The sequence below is a fragment of the Equus caballus genome, chromosome 10, assembly GCF_041296265.1.
Source record: "Equus caballus isolate H_3958 breed thoroughbred chromosome 10, TB-T2T, whole genome shotgun sequence".
In the NCBI taxonomy this organism is placed as follows: Eukaryota; Metazoa; Chordata; class Mammalia; order Perissodactyla; family Equidae; genus Equus; species Equus caballus.
This window is the reverse complement of record NC_091693.1, coordinates 55,150,454-55,168,223: the sequence shown is the minus strand read 5'-3', so window position 1 is coordinate 55,168,223 and position 17,770 is coordinate 55,150,454. Positions and strand designations below refer to the sequence as shown.

Genomic DNA, 17,770 nt, shown 5'->3' with positions numbered 1-17,770 from the left:
GTTTCTCATTCTTCAGGTCACAATTTAAATGCCACCTTTACAGAGAGGGCTACATTGACCCTACCTAAAGTAGCACTCTTCTCCCCAAGGACTCTCATATTTTTCTGCTTTTTTACTTCATAGAAGTTATCACCATCTTGCTTATTAATTTTTTTACTTGTTTATTATCCATTTTCTATGAATAAAACATAAGATTTGTGAAGAATGCATTCTGTATTCTTTCTTTATGTATCCCCAGCCTATGTGCCTTGCACAATATTTTTTGAGACTCTAACCGTTATTGATACTCTTTGTTGGAGAAGAAGCTACCATTATATATGATGTTCTTAAAAATACTACTATTGACCCTTTCTGAAACTCTTCAGACTGACCTCTTGAGAGGTTAATTTTAAGTCTCAGCTTGAAAACGTCCTACTATCAGTACTAACCTCCCCACAATAAAGAGATCATAAGTCACATCTTCAAAAATGTCAACCAACCACTTTGATCAGCAGTGTCCTATCAACAATAGTATGAGGTACACAACGTGTTAGTCAGGACCAATGACTCTGAAATCAGATCATATAGCTCTACCACTTATGAACAGCCTGATCTTGGACAAGTTACTTAGGCTCTCTAAGGGTTATATTTCTCAAGTGTAAAATGTGGAAAACAAGAGCATCCACCTCAAAGCAATTATGTGAGGATTAAATGAAATGATATATGTAAAGAAGAGAAAGTCAACAGGTTTCCACTACCTTCTGTTCAGACCTAGCAGCATCCACATCAGTAAACCCTGCTTTCCTGCCTGTTGCCATAGATGAGCTATATTCCTATTAAAGTCAGTCTCCTGATTTGTACAGTAAATCCCATCCTTTCTTGCCTAATCAAGAACATTGAGACCCTTTCTTTCCATTATCATTCATTTTTTCTACTCTCTATAGTATTATTCCCATCATAATACAAAGAAGTTTCCCGTCTTAAAACAAATAATCTAACAAACTTCTCTTGATGTCACTTCCCTGCAGGTTGCTGATCCTTTCCTATATTCTACCTTGCAGCAAAACTCTCCAAATTGGTTGTATATATGTTCACTTTCTTCACTTTTTCTATTTCTATTCCTATTAAATGCATTCCAATCAGGCACTTTCCTTTGCTACTTCATGAAATTCTTCTCCTCTTTGCTAAATTCAATGATCAATTCTCTATCCTCATATCAGTTACTCTTACTTTACTTATGAGTGATATTTGATAAAATTATGCTCTCCCTCCTCCAGTGAAAACTTGCTGCAATTGGATCAAAATATCACATTTTCCCAGTTTTCCTTCTTTAACTAGTCACTCCTTCTTGGCTCCTTTCTTGGTCATGCCCAGCCTTATTAAGCATTCAAGTTGCAGTGTCCTAGAGCTTAGTTCTCATATCCTCCTTTGTTCCATATATATGAATAAAGTTACCAATTGTGCATCTTCAGACCAGATCTCACCCCTGGACTCTAGTCTCATATTTCAAGCTGCCTACTTGATCTTTCCTTTTGGATCTCCCACAGACATGTCAAATTCGTTATGTTTAAAAACAAAATCTTTATCTTCTACCAAACTCCACCTGGTGCCTTTCTGATCTTACTTGATGGCATCATTCTTTCAGTTGCTCAAGCTACAACTTTGAGATATATTTGGGCATGTCACTCTTTGCTCTCACACCTGTATCCATTTCCGTGGGAAATTCAGTTGGTTCTATGTTCAACTTATACATAGAATTCACTACTTCTCTCCCTATTCAAGGCTGCTTTTAAACCAAGTCATTGTCGTTTTTCTTCTGGAGTACTGATATAACTTCTTCTTGCTTATATTTTTATGCCACTTACAGTCTAAACTTAACCTTGATGCCAGAGAATTTAAATTGTACATCAGACCATTCCGCTCTTCTGCTTAAAGTCTTCCACTGCCTCTCTGTGCAATAATAGAGAATATTTATATTGGTCTCTGTCCCTGGTTCCTGGCACAGAACTCCTAAAACCCTTGTAATTTCCGAAGTAATAAGAACCCTAGGAACATCTTTTGTTCTAATGTTTGGTCTTTGACTCTAGTTCTTGACATAGAGCTGCTAAATCCTTTGGAATTTCCTGGGTGCTAGGAGAGTCTTTTGTTCTAATGAGGCAACTCTGGGTGGGCTCCTGGATGAAAGCTGGTTACCATTGTGGGGACCTGGAATTGGCCACCCCAAGATATGTCTCTTTGGTATCAGGATTATTTGAGGTTGATTGCTTTTGATAAACTGGGACAGGGAAGGAGGAATGGAACTTGCCCTTTGTTAGGACACGTTTACATTTGTAAGGTTTAAATCTCTATCTGTAAAAGGTGCCTCCCTCTCTGTACCAGGAAGAAGAAAGGCGATGACCTACTCTCCAAAAACTCTTAATCAATACCAAAGGCAAGGACTTAAAATCTGCATTTTATTGTGCTAGTCTGGTAACCTCCTGTAACTGACTTCCCTCCCCCTCCCAACGCTGGCATTTCTTAAGGATTAAGCATCTTTCCTTAGGCTAGGAACCGATTGCGGTGCTCATCTGTGACCACCCCCAGGCCGAGGCAACACACCTGCCACCCTGCGGCGCTCACTGAGACAGCAGACCTATCTGCCGTTTCCATCAAGTGCTGTGCTGACAGAGCAGCCTCGTGACTATTGTAAAAGGGACTTTTCAATCACATGTGAAACACCCCGTTTGGGGGCTATATATCCACTATGTACACCCCACTTCTTCGGTGCCCTTTCTTCCTTCGGGAAGAAAGGCCCTGGGCCATGGTTCCTCATAAAGCTTTGTTTAATTTTCTCTTGCTATTCTGTCTCATGTGAATTTAATTCGTTTTCCAGCTAGACGAACCCCCATTTGGGGAGAGGAAATGTCCTCCTCCCCTACACCATAAAGACTAAACCATTGTTAGAAACTTGGAAATTTCAGCCTCCATCTCCTATCCCCCAGGAAGGGGAATGGGCTAGACATTGAGTTAACAATCCATCATACCTATGTGATGAAGCCTCCAAGAAACCCCAAAGGTATGGGGTTCAAAGAGCTTTTGGGTTGGTGAACACATACAGGTGCTGGGAGAGTGGTATGTTAGAAGAGCATGGAAGCTCTGTGCCTCTTTTCACATAGCTTGTCCTGTGTATCCCTTTATCGGGCTCTTCTTCTGCACCCTTTATTATATCCCTTAGTATATAATAAACTGGTAAGCATAAGTAAGAGTTTCCCTGAGGTTTTTTAGCTGTTCTAGCAAGTAATTGAATCCTAGAGGGAGGAGGTCATGGGAAGCTGCAATTTGTAGCCAAGTCAGACAGAAGTTGTGCGTAATCTGGAGAACTACTACTTGGGACTGGCATCTGAAGTGGATGAGAGACTTCTGGGCCCAACCCTGAACCTGTGGGGTCTCATGCTATATCCAGGAAGATAGTGTCAGAATTGAGTTAAATTACAGGACACCCAGCTGGTGTCACAAAGAATTGCTTGGTGTGTAAAAAATCCCCACGCATCTGGTGTCAGAAGTGTTTTGAGTGTGGCAGCAATGTGACAGTAAAAGAGAAACACACAAGAGAAGTGTAGGTTTTTTCTAAATACTACCCATTTCACTTAGATGAGATCTTATGATTGTACTGTTTCCTTATTTACACTCCCTCTCATTACTGGCTTTATTGACTCCTACATATATTTGCCATCAGGTTGCTTTAGGCATTTGATTTAAGAACATTCAAGATCTTTCATTATTATCTCAATTCTCAAAACTAGAAGTTACACGGTTGTTTATTAGAAATTAAGAATCACATCCAATAACTTCTGGCCCCAGAAGTCATCTTTAAATTCTTAATTATTTTTCCTGTCTCAACTTTAAAGTAATCATTTTACATTTTCAGGAATTTTTTTTTCAGGTTCAGTAATAGAAGCATTTAAGCTGAAAGCAAAAAGGTCACAAAGTAAACGTATGGCATAACATATATTTATTAGCTATCTGTTATGGCTCAAATACCACATTTAAAAAATCAATAGTGCAGGAAATATTTTATTTTTCTCAGTCAATAGCATTCTAAGTTTAATGATTCTTATTTACTGAGAAAAGTGGAACAAAAATTAAGAAGCAAAATGATAAGACTTTAATTTTAACTTTCAACTAATTAAAAAAAAAAAAAAGCTTGTTAAAAGTGAATACTAACGGCTCCTACCAGGAGCTCAGAAGAGCATGTCAGAATTATTTAAAAAGTCAAATATAACATTATTCCAAAAAAAGACATTTTAAACTGCTATATTATGCTAGTAAGATAATTTTCGAACAACTGACAATGTACAGAATATGCCAATATTGCTATGCTTCCCCAGTCTGATGTTACATTATCATATTTAACTGTCCTGGTATTATAATTACTTCAAAGATTTGATCCATTAAACCTGTCACTTATATGACATTCTTTAAAATGAAAAGTGTGGAAGATCTCATTTTCTTTTTTTTCCTAGTGTTTCTGAAGAAAATGAATTGTGTGCTTTCTCTTTCTCAGGCTCTGTCTTTCTTTTTCTTTTACTTTTTCTTTTTGATTGTGTGCTTTTGAAATAATCACCATGTACTCTTGAGGCACTTTTTTACACATCCAAAATCACAAGCCGAATCTAAAATTTTAGTAGCTAATTAAATTTTCTGACAAGTAAAATATACAAAATAATATGAACACAGTTTTAAATTTACCAGTGACAGTCACTAGCAGAAAGTGTAAGTTGGACTTTAGCTACATTATGGAAATACAAAAATCTTTGCGTCAGAATTTGGATCAAGATCAGAAATCTTTGGATTTTTTTATGTGTCAGGGTAAGCCTGGGTCTCGATACTGACTCATTTTGTCTTGTGACTCTAGTTGCCTCTTGAGATTTCCTAAGAGAATTTGTCTAGACCAGCTCTGCAATAGAACTTTCTGTGATTGAAAATGTTCTATATCCATGCTATCCCATATGGTAGCTATTAGCTACATATGGTTACCGAGTACAAGAAATATGGCCAGTGTGACTGAGAAACAGAATTTGAAATTTCATTTAGCTTTACTTAGTTTACATTTAAATTTAAATAGCCACATGTGTTAATTCTGGTTTCAACTACAACATGTAAAGAAGTGGGAAGTCATCACTCCTATCTTTAAAACAAGGAGAAAGCTTAATAACTGGAAATCAATGACTTTTTTGGATCCATAGGGGAACTGAGGTCACAGGGCAAACTGCTGCCCCTAAATCTAGAGAGAGAGCTGAATCTTGAGAATTGCAGCCAAGATCTCCTTACCTCGAACAGAAGCTGCTGGAGCCATAAACTGGTAGGGACATTTAGATGGTAACTTTCATGAACTGCTGAGGCTGAGCGTGGACTAGTCGGAGTGAATAACTTGTGAGAGCTACAGTCTTGGGGGATCTCCGCATTTTCTTGGTTTTACCTCCAGAAATCCTACCAAGTTCTCACAATGAAAAGCCAGGATCCACTTCTGGTTCTGGTAGGGGAAGAGGGGAAATAACCATTGTAAATATACCTAGGGCAATCTCCATAACAAAGACCTTTTCCCTAAGGGAAAAGACTTTACTAGAGCCTTATCTGATGTGGAGAAAGTGCATTTCTCCAACTCTAGCCTCTTTTAGACTTCCTGTATGACCTAAGAAAAAATAAAAAGCTAAGAAAGACTTGTAATGGTCATAACTCAGGGACATAAGCCCTTTAACAGACTGAGATTTAATCATAAGATTACAGAACACTTCCCTACCACCTACACCTTACCCCTATGCCAACAGGACTGCAGTATAATAGCAGGGGATTGCAGATGAAAGAGCTACAAGATGTAGGCTCCATCTAAAGAAGAGTTCTAAGGAAACTCTAAGAGAAAACAGCTCAAAGACAACAGTGGAGGCAAACAAGGACTCCCCCGCCCTGCCCCCTGCACAATGTGAAGTCTCTGGCACCTACAGCTATAGCAATCATTAAATACAGCATAACTCCTAGCCAGATTAACCTAAAACCTCACACTACAGGCCTATTTACTTCAGTTCCTTGAATTGATATAGTATATCTAATTTTCAACAAAAAATTATAATGTATGCTAAAAGGCAACAACAAACATATTCCAAAGAGAAAAAACAAGCATCAGAAACAGCCTCAAATATGACACAAGTTTTGGAATTACCAGACAGGAAAATTTAAAATAACTATAATCAATAGATTAAGGGCTTTATGGAAAAAAATAGATAACATGCAAGAATGGATTGTTAAGCAGAAAAATTAAAACTCTAAGAAAGAATCAATAGGATTCAAAACTACTAAGCAGAAATGAAATATGTCTTTGATGGACTCATCAGTAGAGTTGACATGGCCAAGGAAAGAATCAGTAAGTTTAAAGATTTGTCAATAAAACCTTCTGAAACTAGAATACAAAGAGAAAAAAGAATTAAAAAACAAAATAACCAGAACAGAACATCCAGTTACTATAAGACAATCTCAAATTGAATGACAGACACATAATTAGAATACCAAATGAAGAAGTAAGAAAAAATAGAGCAGAGAAAAATTTGAAATAATAATGATCAAGAATTTTCCAAAATCAATGACAGAAACCAAACCACGTATCTTGGACAATCAGAGAACACCAAGTAGGATAAAAAGCAAAAATTTTACACCTAGGCATATCATCTTCAAACTACAAAAAAACAAAGACAGAGATAAAAATCTTGAAAGAAGCCAGAGGGAGTAAAAAATACTTTACTTGTAAAGAAAAAAGGATAATAATTATACTGAACTTTTTATCAGAAACTATGCAAGCATGAAAAGAGTGGAGTGAAATATTTTGTACTGAAAAATAAAACCCTACCATTCTAGAATTCCAAACCCTGAGAAATTATTCTTTAAAGTGATGGAGAAATAAAGACTTTCTCAGTCAAACAGCAACTAAGGGAATTCTTTGCTGGTAGGTCTACCCTCCAAGGAATGTGAAAAGAGTGTTTTCAAGGTTAAGAAAAATATGTTGGAAACTCATATCTACATAAAAAGAAAGAGTGTCAGGGAAGGAATAAATGAAGGTAAAATAAATTCTTTTATTTTTCGTATTCTTAATCTAAAAGATAACTGTTTAAAGTAATAAAAGTAACTATGTTTTGCATGATTTTAGCAGATGGATAAGTGAAATTAATGACAACTGAGCCATAGTGGATGTGAGGGAGGAATTGAGAATGCTTTTGTAAGTGATCTGCACTGCACTTGAAGTGGTATAGTGCTATTTGAAAGTGGATTTATTTGTTAAAAACATGTATTGCAGGGGCCAACCTGGTGGTGTAGAAATTAAGTTTGCATGCTCCACTTTGGTGGCTTGGGGTTTGCTGGTTCGGATCCTGGGCGTGGACCTATGCACCACTTATCAAGCCATGCTGTGGCAGGTGTCCCATATATAAAGTAGAGGAAGATGGGAACAGATGTTAGCTCAGGGCTAATCTTCCTCAACAAAAAGAAGAGGATTGGCAGCAGATGTTAGTTCAGGGCTAATCTTCCTCAAAAAAAAGTGTATATCGCAAACTTTAAGACAACCACTAAAACTTTTTCAAAAAGAATTAAAACTGACATGCTAAAAAAAGAGACAAAATTAAATCATATAAAATCCTCTATTAAAACCACAGAAGGCAAAAAAAGAGGGGAGAAAAGGAAACAACAAGATAGAAAGCAGCAAACATAGTAGACATTAATCTGGCTATATCAATAATCACTTCACATGTTCTAAATAGACCAATTAAAATACAATAAAAAATAAGACTCAATAATATGTTGCTTACAAAAATCCTACCTTAAGTATAAAGACTCAGATAGGGGCCAGCCCCATGGCCCAGCGGTTAAGTTTGTGCACTCTGCTTCAGCAGCCCTGGTCTTTGCCAATTTGGATCCTGGGTGGACCTAGCATCACTCGTCAGGCCATGCTAAGGTGGCATCCCACATAGCAGAACCAGAGGGACCTACAACTAGAATATATAGCTATGTATTGGGGGGCTTTGGGGATAAGAAAAAGGAGAAGGAGGAGAAGAAGAAGAAGAAAGAAGAAAGAGAAGGAGAAGAAGAAGAAGAGGAGGAGGAGGAGGAGGTGGGGGAGGAGGAGGAAGAGGAAGAGAAAGAAGAAGAAGAAGAAGTCTCAGTTTAAAAGTAAAGGGATGGAGAAAGATATACTATGCTAACAGTAATTAAAAGAAGGTTAGAGTAGTTATCTTAATTTCAAATACAATGTACTTCACATAAAGAAAAATTATCATGGATAAAGATGGACATTATTTAATAATAAAAGAGTCAGTTTTCCAGGAAGTCATAACAATCCTTAACATCTATGCACCTAACAATAAAGCATCAAAATATATAAGACAATAACTGGTAGAATTGCAGGGAGAAATAGATGAATCTACATTTACAGTTGGACACTTCAACACGGACGTTTCAGTAATTGATAGATCAAGCATGTAGAAAATCAGTAAGGATATAGTTGGTCTGAACAGCACCATGAAAGCCACCTGTCTCTAGAGGCTGCTGTATCAAACCGTGTAGCCCTAGTCTCTTGCTACGCAAAATGTGGTATTTGGACCAGTAGCATTGCTTTGCTTTGAGCTTGTTAGAAAATCACAATCTCAGGTCACACTCTAGACCTACTGAATCAGAATTGTTATCTTTAGCAAAACATCCAGGTGATTTGTATGTATATTAAAGTTGAGAAGCATGGTACTCGATCATCGGAAAACCTAAACATTCTCTAGGATTTGAGTGGGACATCTATTGCTTCCTATTATTTGACTCTATTCATTAGCACTGTCTACTGGTATATACCATTGTATCGTATGTGAAGATAGAAAATAGTGAGAGCATGGCAGTATTGGCATCCTCTGGAAGCTTTGAAGCAATAATCTTTACTTTTAGAGGCAATCATTTTTGCAAACTCCTCAAAGTAACTTCCACCCAAAACCACCTGAGGCTGTGCTACAGTAGATTATGCACAGACTTGATATACATTCTTCATGCTCAAATTATAGTATTTTATATGTGGTAATACCTCAGATACATGGAGTATATCTTCTGGACAATCGCACATATCCAGAGTGGCAACAGCATCAGAGAGGAGTCACATTAGGTGAGGGACTGATAAAAATAGCTGTTGGTTTATAAGAGATTATGCACATAATCGAGAAATAATACAACGTGATATCAATGGACAACTTCCCGAATAAAAAGAAAAGGGATGTTTTTAGTGACTGGGTATGACAGAAAAGCCAAGCCCCTCAGTGAGAAGAACCAAGAAAGAACAGAGTCCTAAGAGATTAGGAGATAAGGAATAGGGAAAAGATGAAGAAATTGTGGCACTTGGTCCTCACTAATAGGTACAACTACAGGAATGAACAGGCAGCACAGACTCTGAAGGAGAGCTGGGAGAAGGACAAGAGAAGTTGAAAAAATTTTGAAGAGGAGCAAACTGCCCAGCATCCTCAGGGGGAATTGCAGAATCTTAAAGTTCTACATTACCTACAGGGTCCTGAAAATACATGGTGAAATAAGCAAACTAAGTCCTACTACTTGGCTTGCCTCAGAGAACATCACTGCCTTCAGAAGGCAGCTCTCATGACTGACCCCCAGGCTGAGTGCACCAGTATAGCGCAGCCCCACTGACATTTTGGTTGATCAAGCACTCCGCCTGTTCCTCCGCTGCCCGGGTGCCTGCACATGCAGCAAAGCCCAGCCAACTCTCCAGTGATGCCACAGTTTCTGATTTTTCTTTCCAGTGACCAGATCAAAAAGCATTCTCATCTTTGTGTACTGTCACAGTTTGGGCCAGACTTTAATAACCAAATAACCGTGAGCCTATTCTAGTGGGTCTTGATAGCTTTTGTATTTTATATTAAGATTTCCTTTAGATCGTTGGGTATAGCTGCTAAGAAACCATCAGCAAATCATGATCCTACAGAATGATATTTGGACTTCTTAGACCTCATTTCTAAATACAGCATCCCTGAATAGTAGTATAATGCCAAATAATCCAGTCTAGAAAAATGTCTTTAAACATTTTCTACCCTAGCGAAGTTTTATCAGTCAATTGTAAGTTTAAGCAGAAAGAGGTCTGGTTGACTTCTTGAACATGCTAATACTTTTGTTTACCTTCAAAGAAAACTTTTATTGACTGGGAAATATTTCAACATCCTGGATATTTGGCATATTTTACCTGAGGTGTATTGGCTGCAAGCAAATGCTTTGAAAGATACAGATATTGTTTTCTAACTGGTATTGCCACTTATTTGTGCCCCAAATAACAGATTCTGTCAGTAGAATGCTCTTATTTCAATTTGGCAAGGTCGCTTTTTTGCTGTATCAACTTCTGAGCTTGCCTTGAGGAAACAGTGCTGGTAGTTGTGGTATTTCACCATCTTGCTGTATGACCTCATTGTTCAGCCTGTGGATCTGGATGATATTGAGAACATGCAATTTTATTACAAAAGATATTTAGTGAGAAATGTAACATTATGCAGACGACAAACAAAAATTTAGGACGTTATAGGTACAATCTTCGAACATCGCTTGTACCTGAGATTCTATTTAAAGTCAAGTGTTAAGAAAAACCTGGAGAGTCTTGTGATCCTTATGTGTCAAGAGAATCGTCACTTCTATGATTAAAAACTGGATAAACTGGATGAAAAGATGCAGAATTTCAACAATTGAGATGTATAAAAAAGAGCCAAATGAACATTCCAGAACTGAAAATATACTGCCTGAAATTAAGAACTCATTTGATGTGTTTAAGAACAGACTACGTTTGGAGAAGTACGGAACTCAGAAAACCCACTAGCACAAATTCTTGGAATAGTGAACACCCTTCTTTCATATCCCTCAATAAAAGGCATAGAGGAGTGCGCGCACTTTCTTAGAGGTATCTGGCATTCACTGTATTAGTAATACAGTTATACAGTAATACAGTTATAGGCACTGCCTTTTTTGTTTTAGTCTACACAATGTAGTTTCTATTTAACAGAAAATGTGAATTCATAGTATAGCTAGATGTGCGAAGCTGTCTCCATATCGCATAAATATTTGTGAGGTCCGTGAGTATTCATATCCACATTCAGACAGTCAGCTCAAGTACTGAAACTATTTACTGTTCTTTCCAAATAAATTAAATCCGATCTGCCTATGTCTGTATTTATATCTATGCTATATCTATATATATCTGTATCTATATCTATATCCATATCCATATCTGTATCTATCCATATCTATATAGCTATAGCTATAAAGCCTCTTCCTTGAGCTTGGTCTTTCTTGTGCCAGTCATTGTTTCTACTTCGGTGTTACAAAGCTAAATTAATCCAGATTTTTCTTTACTGAAGGAATATATCCTTCTTAATTTACCCTATAGAAGTATATGGAAGTTATCCTGTGATTACAATTTGCCTTTCCATAATCATAATTTAGGAACAGAATATTCATCATACTTTCCTTCCTATCCTTCCTTCCTTCCTCCTTTTCCTTCCTTCCTTCTTCCTTTCTTCCTTTCTTTCTCTTTCTTCTCTTGCACACACACACACACACACACACATACATACACTCATGGTCATCATCATTTTCTCATCATTATTATTATTATTTCTATCACTTTAAGTAAATAATAAGCACTAGTAGGGAAAAATCCAAATGTGGTAATTTTAGTCATGACAAAGGATGATATCTGTAATGCAAACCTATTTATAGATAGATCTGCATTTTTATTTTCACATGCTGCATCCAAAGTCCATTTCTATAGATAATTAAGAGCTAACTATCTATGATGGTGAAATTATTAAAAATCACCAATATACATTGTTAGATTGTCTTTCCCTCATTTTTGACTGATTTGAGACAATTCAGTAAATCATCAAGTTAGATAAACTTTTGTTGTTACACATGAACAATCTAATAAATAATGCCTTGAAAGTTTACAGCAGTTTATAGCTTTTTTAAAAAGCTTTCATATACATTATTCGAACTACAGTAACCAGTTATTTCACTACATGGATCAGAGTGGCTGCTTTACAAACCAGGTAAACAAAGCCTTTGTTGTTCAGCTGGAAACAGTGAGTGATGGAAATTAGAGCTATTTATTCTGCAAACCCAGGCTGCATAACTATGGTATCTTTCATCAGCATAAATAATTAGTTGCTGAAAAGATGGAGCAATACAGAATTTTCTTCAACGCTCTCTCCCCACTCCTACACCACGGCCTCATCATTGACACAGATCCCAGAATTCCCAACTTTAATTCAATGTGCCAAAAATTAAACTAGTGGTGTCCACAGCATTTTAAGTTTTGAACCACCTTTTAAATTGGAAACATAGGGCATGGCAGTATTTTTAAAAGATCAGTCAGAAAGTTTGTATGTAACTAAGAAGTATCCTGATGATTTTTCTACTTTTACTTAATTTTATCTAATGTTCAGCCTAATCTATTTTTTTGTCTTTTTTTATAATATAAATTTAAACCAGTGAAAAAATATCTCCAAGAAATCATCAGTGAATATAAAGCAGAACAGCAAAAAGTAGCTGAGGTAGTCACAAATAGTATATATGTTTAACTGTATCATTAAGAAAGTGTGAATTAGTGATGAAATTCACGGAGACTATCCATTACCTCTAAAGCCAAAATAATAAATGTGTTTGGAATTTTATTGACACAGATTTAGTTATCACTTTGTAACGCTTGATTCATTCAGTCATTTCTTCAACAGATACTGGCCTCCTATTAGGCCTAAATTGAAGGACTATGCTAAGGATTGAGATGATGGAAGGATGAATGGAACTTGGATTCTGGTTCTAGGAGAAGACAGTTTAAAGAACAAAGGGTAATTTGAAATACCATGGGCAGACTTTATATGAGTGAAAGAGAACAAGTCAAAAAGATTTAGTGAGTGTAATTTGCCTGGCCCTGAAAGCCTGTTTTGGAAGACATTTTTACAAATTATACATTTGTAAATCATCTTACAGACATATAGGTCTATCTACCAATGCATTTGGTCTTACAGAACCCATCTTAATAACTTATATTCTAATTTCTCATGTCTTACTCCATTCTATGACTTTCTGAAGGGAGCTCTAGAGAAGAGTTGTTTTCTTTATGTTTTTTTCCCCTTTGACTCAACTTAATGATTAGTACATCATCATCCAGAGAGCAAAGCCAGGGATGCAGCAGATATTCTATGAGCAAGTGCTTATAAATAAATTGAACAAATGATGCTAAAGTTCTGAGGATTCAAGCCTCGTTGGCTGATACAGGAAAAAGGAGGGAGAACTTGAATTTTAGTCACTAATGGTACAGAAGGAAGTCGTGGACACCTGGGGTGGTGAACCAGCAAACCTGATGTCACAGAAGCAGCAGAGATGGTTCCAGATTCTTTATGTCTCCCCAGAATACATGATCATCAAAAGAACAGAGCAAGCCCTTGTTTGAGGGCTGGTTAATGAGCGCCTGCTGTCTAGAGTCACAGAAGAAGTGATTAAGGAATTAGATACCAACCTCTTTTGCCCTGTTGCAAATGGTTTCCACCTGAGAGAAATTAATAACTCCCCTTGCCAGGTCATGAATTCAAATAGATTGGTATTTGATATCTATAACACAAAAAGTTTAACTTACATAGTACGGTGTTTGCTTGTTTAATATCATACACGTATATAGTGGAGAAAATCCTTTTCTCTAACACTTCCATTATGATATGAGGATGATTAAAGGCCATTAAGCCTTCAACTTGTTTTGAAAATATGTATTAGAAATAAAGTCAGCGAGTGTCCCTTTATTTATTTATTTAGAAAAATGACACATAATAGAAAGCTAAGGCAAAAAGCATTGTGAAAATTATGGTAAACACTAATCATATTTTTTTCAGAATAGCAGATTCAAAAGTACTGTTTAAAAGTCACATTGTTGAGGTCATGTCTAACTATCTTTTCTAATAATGTTCATTCCGTTAGTGATAATTAAAGGCTGGATACTGTAAGCGATATAAATGAAATTTCAGATTTACAGAGAAAAATAAATGGCAATGGAAATCATATTTGCTATAAAGATATTCTTTTCATTTGCATCATATCATTATGGAAAAATCTCTACATTTCTTTAATGACTGTGTATCTAAAGAGAAGATAGTAGTAAATGTGAGGACAAATGATCCTTCAATTAACAAAAGAGAAAAAAATCTAGAATTCACCTATATTAATATGTTATTGATTCAAATTACATTTGCAGACTTAGTGCAGGTTCTCTCTAAGAAGTGGATTTGTTTCCTGCTTTGGGAAATATATAAAAATAGATTATATAATATTTTGAAATCATTAGTTTCCTTACCTTTATAGTCCTCATCAGCATTTCTGAGGTTTAAATGTTTAAATTCTTCTACATTGTTTTTGCTTCACTTAAAGAATTATTAAGATTGAATTCAGATTGGTTGAATTTAAATGTAATTATTTGTGTAGAATAAATTTTAAACTAGAACTTTCCTTATAACTAACATAAATATCCCCAAGTCTGTGAGTATCGTTCACCCTGATTCAGTGCTCATTCCCCAAGTAGTTTTAGTAGGCAATCTCTTCCAAGAGAAAGCACAAAAGGAATTCATCCTAGTAATAGAAAGATTATGAAAAGACGCAAATGTCTTTTCATTTTACCTTATTTAACAGTTTTTTAACAAATTTTGAGGAGCTCAAGACCCTCCTCCATGACATTTTCAGTGATTTTGGTAGCAGACTTCTGAGGTACTGTGGCCAGAATTGCCACACCCATTTCACAGTTACATGAGGAAATGGAGGTGAAGGTATTGTGTAGAATCAAAGAAAGAGGAGAAGTAACCAGATCTTGTCTAACCTTCTTAGCTGGTTATGATTTCATAGTGTCTTTCTCTTGGGCTGGGTATTGTTAACTCAGTTCCTTTGAGGACGAGGTTCTAGGCAGAAGCTTTGCCTTTCATTTCTCTCTTTTCTCTGACGGTAAACCAACCCAACTTGAATGAAAACTGAGCCAAAAAAAACATTTCAAACTAGCGTTTCCTGCACATTATTTTATTTAACGGTAACAAACTTCAGTTGTTTAGGTATAGGCAGTCACAATTTACACATTCAAGATCCAAATTGCAGTGCACAGTAGAAAGGAGATATTTCGTAAGACCCCGGCTTATGGTGAGATGAAAAGAAAAGAGACATAGTGCTTAAAAACGAAAAAAAACCAAAACAAGCAAGAATGTTCCCAAGTCCCCATGGGGAAAATGTGAGCTAATTAACAACAGCAAATTAGAAACAGATCATTGTGATAGGTGTGCTGGCTCATGGATCTGATCCTCAAAGTATTTGGAGGTTGAAAGGAAACTTAGCAGTCCTGGACTGGTGTAAAAGTTCAAAACTTTCTAGCAGCATCACATACTCCATTGGTAAAGAGGAACACAGCAGCCTCAGCAGGTATGAGAAGTATTCTTGGACAGCGGCAAAGTAACTATTTCCATCTGTGAAATCAGCTCTCCTCACTGCAACCGCAAAACCCTCAATTAAGAGGCTGGAAGAGACAGCTTGGTTTTATAGTCTCCAAAGGGATACAGCTATATAAAAACCGTAACCAGCTACAGGAGAAAGCCCTAGACCAGAAATAGTTAGAATGCACCTAACAAAGTCATGTTAAGAAACAAAACTAGACATTAATTGCTTCAAAAATCAGCTGATTATTAGCACAAAAAGCAAGCAACCTTTCTGTCTGAGTTTGCTAGGGCCGCCATAACAAAATACTGCAGCCTGGGTGGCTTACATAACAGAAATTTATCAAGATGCTGGGAGGGTTGGGTTGTTCTGAGACCTCTCTCCTTGCCTTGCAGATGGCCACCCTCCTGCTGCCTCTTCACATGGTCATTCCTTTGTGAATGTCTCTTCCTCTTATAAGGATATTAGTCATATTGGATTAGGGCCTCACGCTGATGGCCTCATTTTTATTTAATCACCTCTTTAAAGACTTTATTTCCAAATATGGTTATATCTGAGGTATTAGGGATTGGGACTTCAAGATACAAATTTTGGGGGTAAGAAATTCAGCCCATAACATCTTCTCTCCCCAAAAGGCAAGAAAAATCTTTCACAAGAGATCATTTACAGTGTCTTTTTTCCCTACTAACTTCTGGTTAATAACTTCCCAGATTTCAAAGACATCTAAAAATCAGATTTTTAAATCTTTATAAGCTTGCTAAGAGCTTTCCAAAAAAGGCAGGTGCTGTAGGAAAATGAACCTTAACTGCTGTAGAATTGAGAGATTCTTTGCTGACTCTAGGCCACTTTTCTATACAACAGAGAGAATGTGTTTGTGATTTAAAGAAGAACCTATAGAAATGTTAAGAAAGCATGGGTAAGTACTGGGACTGTCATTCCCTCCTAAGAGGTACAGCACCTCTCCATAATGCATAGCAGGCAAGCACTTTGGAGGACTGACCCCACTCCAGGAGAGAATTTCCACTAGGTCTAATCTAATGTCAACCCCCGTCTTCCAATCTGCATATTCAGGACTTGTCTAGTTACAATAATTGGTTCAGAAGTGGACATATGAACTAATTTGGTCCAAGCAGCATGGAAGCTCCAAATTTTTGACTAATGGGAAAAGAGAAATTCTCTTTCTCTCTGGACAATATGGTGAGTGTGAGACCTGCAAGTGTAGTTGTCATTTTGCAACCATAAGAAAAGTAAGTCTAAGAATGAGGCTTTTGGTAGGAAAAAAAAGTTGATAGAATTGTAAAGAAATTGAGTTAGACTTGATCAGACTGTACCCAAAAGCCCCCATCTCTGGACTCTTGAATTATATAAGCTTATAAATTTCTTTTGCTTTTTGAGAGAGTGTAAGATGCGCATTCTATGGTTTACAACCAGAACCATCCTTACTAATATACCTTGTAGTTTCCAACTAACAATCTAAGTACTCTTTGCTTGCTTTTTTATTACTGTTGCAAAGAAAAACTATAATTTTTAAAAATAAAACTTGGCCAGATAATTTTGGCTATATAGACCAGTAAGGAAACCAAACTGAAAACTCAGAATTAACAGTGGCTTACCGTTTAGGAAAATAATTTCACTACTCTGTGCCCTTGTATTTCTTTCATGTTTGCTAATATCCAATTCCAAGAAGCATGATGAATAATATTGAAGTGATAACTATAAAGTACTTTGAGCTCTGATTTAGAGAGAAACATAAAGTGCATCATTAGTATAAGGATGCAAATATTGTGTCAAGATTAACCATTGGATTGAAAGTATCTATTCCACTTTCTCTCATTACTCATATTGAAATCTAATCATGAAATAAGGTTGACGAGGTAGAAACATACAGTTTGATAATAAAATCCAGAAACAACTATAAATATAGTAGCTCCCCCTTCATGAAAATTAAGAATTCAACCATTTTCTTTCCAGATTGAGATTGGCTGGTGGCTGTTACTTGCAAAAGAAATGTTTCTGAAAGGGGCAAGAAATTAATTCTATGGCACATAGAAATAAAGACATTCTAATTTTTTTTTTATGACAGCAATGATTCTAGCACTCATAATTGAAAGCTATAAAGAAACTCTGCAGAAGTGAGATTCAAGACATGGTGATAAATGGGAGACCTCAGGAAGTAGGCAGCATTTCTCATATTCTCATTTAACAAGTTACAATTTCTGTCTTGTTTGAGTGAAGACCTTTGTAGAGATCTGAGCTATAATAGTCATTATCAGGATAGAGACAACATTCT

General features: G+C 36.5%; 1 protein-coding gene across 5 annotated transcripts in view; it reads right to left on the bottom strand.

Annotated features, from left to right (window-relative positions):
* FUT9 (fucosyltransferase 9) overlaps window positions 1-17,770 on the bottom strand; it is a 210,804-nt gene that overhangs the window by 60,753 nt on the left and 132,281 nt on the right. For 2 of the 5 annotated variants that reach the window (XM_023650819.2, XM_023650820.2), the window contains exon 3: window positions 5,290-5,491. The exons of 2 other annotated variants lie outside the window; for them this stretch is intronic. In XM_023650819.2, the coding sequence (XP_023506587.1) occupies window positions 5,290-5,314 (25 nt within the window). In that variant the 5' untranslated portion in view covers window positions 5,315-5,491. Of the gene's footprint in view, window positions 1-5,289; window positions 5,492-17,770 lie in introns of those variants that run through there. One more of the 5 variants, XM_070223565.1, reaches the window with a different exon arrangement.